Source organism: Sprattus sprattus (genome assembly GCF_963457725.1).
Source record: "Sprattus sprattus genome assembly, chromosome: 10".
Classification (NCBI taxonomy): Eukaryota; Metazoa; Chordata; class Actinopteri; order Clupeiformes; family Clupeidae; genus Sprattus; species Sprattus sprattus.
In genome coordinates this window covers 17110315-17112632 of record NC_137908.1, presented here as the reverse complement: position 1 = coordinate 17112632, position 2318 = coordinate 17110315, and the positions used below count along the sequence as shown (strand labels likewise).

At 44.8% G+C, this 2318-nt stretch overlaps 1 protein-coding gene across 3 annotated transcripts in view; it reads right to left on the bottom strand.

The window, feature by feature from the left end:
• Positions 1-2109: 2109 nt before the first annotated feature.
• vdrb (vitamin D receptor b) overlaps positions 2110-2318 on the bottom strand; it is a 29099-nt gene continuing 28890 nt past the window's right edge. For all 3 annotated transcript variants that reach the window (XM_080846324.1, XM_080846325.1, XM_080846326.1), the window contains exon 10: positions 2110-2318. This exon is cut by the window's right edge and continues 89 nt beyond it. In XM_080846324.1, the coding sequence (XP_080702450.1) occupies positions 2154-2318 (165 nt within the window). In that variant the 3' untranslated portion in view covers positions 2110-2153.

Below are 2318 nucleotides of genomic sequence, written 5' to 3'. Positions count from 1 at the left end.
AGACAGACAACGTTAAGTGCTGGGGGGCGACTGAGGGGAGTGGGGGTTGGATGAGCACTGTGACTGTGGCAGGATGGGGGTGGGGGGGTTGGGAGTGGCTGGCACATGTACACCATCACTTTCTGTGAGGCAGCTCAGCTCTGACCAGGCTTGGCGGTGCGTTTGGGTAAGGGAACGAGCGAGCAAGAGTGTGAAAGAGAGGGAGAGAGAGAGTGAACGTGCACACGTGCTGGGGCGTGACTTAAGGGCCGCTCTGATTTACGGCATGTTATGCAACCGTTCGAGGACACTCCGTGGCCATATGGGATCGTCTCGCGGAGCGCGTTGCTATACGTTACTGTCAGCATAATGATACAGCTCTGTAAGCACAGTGCTTTACGAGAATACAAAATACGTTTTAAAGTAAATATCAATAATATATTTGCATATATATTTCTCTTTTTTTTTTTTTTTTTCAGGATTATCTTGCTATTAGTTCATTGGGTTAGCCCTATGTACAGCTATGAATGAGTTAAACGTATGTACAAACATCTGCCACAAGGTGGCAACACAAAACAAACAATTCGGTATGCAGAGAAAACAAAGGCAAACACAATAGGTTGTGCAGGAAAAGAGAGGTGAGGCTTGACAGCTAAGAGGGTACAGTAGGAAAGGAAATGGAAGGAGTGAGGAATAGAAACCAGAAAAAAAGAGAGAAAACTTTACATCCTCAACTAAATTTCCACTCAAAAAACAAAACTTAACAATTCTAAGCTTCTGAAGATTTGAAATTAGAAGTGGATTAGAAAGGAGTTCTCAATTAAAAGCTAGGGTCCACACACACGCGCACGCACACACACACACACACACACACACACACAATTCATGGAATTGTACCGGGAATAAAAACTGCAAGGATAGAGAGTGTGACCACTGAGGAATCTCTGACTATCCATTGACACCAATTCTTAGAATTTATCGTATGTTCACTGTTCACCTTCAGCTTATGTTTGGTTTGTGGCTATGATACACCAGCATGGACCGGACACTGAGTGGGTACCGGTTCCAACAGATGTGGCAATGTAGTGTTGGCAACAGCACATGACAATGTGCCATAAACAGCTTATCACTTAGTTACCATTTATATCCTTAAATCTATAAAGAAAGCTTATCGATAATACACATGTATATGTTAATATATACACATTAGAGGCTAGCTTAAGAATATGAGATATTGCAGTGCTGTTTGCTGAGCCTTGGGAGCCCAAGGACAGCGTTAAAAGCTTTACCAGTAGCAAAGCCTACAGGCATAGACTGACCAGAGCTCACCAGATAAACAAATTAACAAAACAAAAAGACATAGAGAGACAACCCCAGAAACAATTCCCCACAAGATGGCTGAGAACTGATCTTTGATTGGTTATCAATATCAGCACTAGCTAGCAACACTTCCTTCAGAGATTCGGTAAGACTGCAAACCGTTAGCTGGCAACCCTGTTAGTCTAAAAAAAGGCATGACGTGTAGAGAGAGAGAGAGAGAGAGAGAAACAGAGCGAGAGAGAGGGACACAGCTTTTGTGGAAGTGGACAGTGCTTTTGGTAGAGAGCTTAGAGGTTTTCTTTAAACAACAACCAAAATAAAAAGAAGAACCGTAAAAAAGGTCTAGGATGCGCACAGAAAAAGAGAAAAATAACGTTTGTTGGTAGTGTTACCAATAGGATTCAATACTGCTAAACCTTAATAAAAACTGTATTTTGTGTCATGTGAGGAAATGAATGGTATGTAAATACATTCTTCAACAGAATTCCCTGACTATGATTTCCCAATCTACTGAGGAGCTCCCGTTCCTCCTGCCAACCCACTGACAAAAGTGGACTTTTCCTATTCGTTTCTTGCTCTTATGGACACATACTTACACTCACTCATCCACATGCACACGCTCTCACACACACACACACACACACACACACACTGTAGCTCTGCCTGCAAACTGCACTTGTTTCATTGTGTTATGTTGCTGTTGTTGTTGTTGTTGTTGTTTGTGAGCGATTGTCCATACATTCATTCCATTCTTCGTGCTGCAACCCCTTCACCCATCCCCTACGCCCCCGCCCCCATCCCCAACTGCACCAAATCAACTGCGACCTTTGGCTGCGGCTCTGACGATCAGGTTGCTAGGTGACCTGTCCACCGAAGACCTCCAGGACGAGGGGTGTGAGCTGCATGCTGTGCTCGGGCTGGAAGGAGAGCAGGCGGTACTGCTTGGAGTGCTCCTCGTTGAGGCTGCGCAGGTCGGCCAGCTTCTGGATCATCTTGGCGTAGAGCAGACGCCCGCCGGG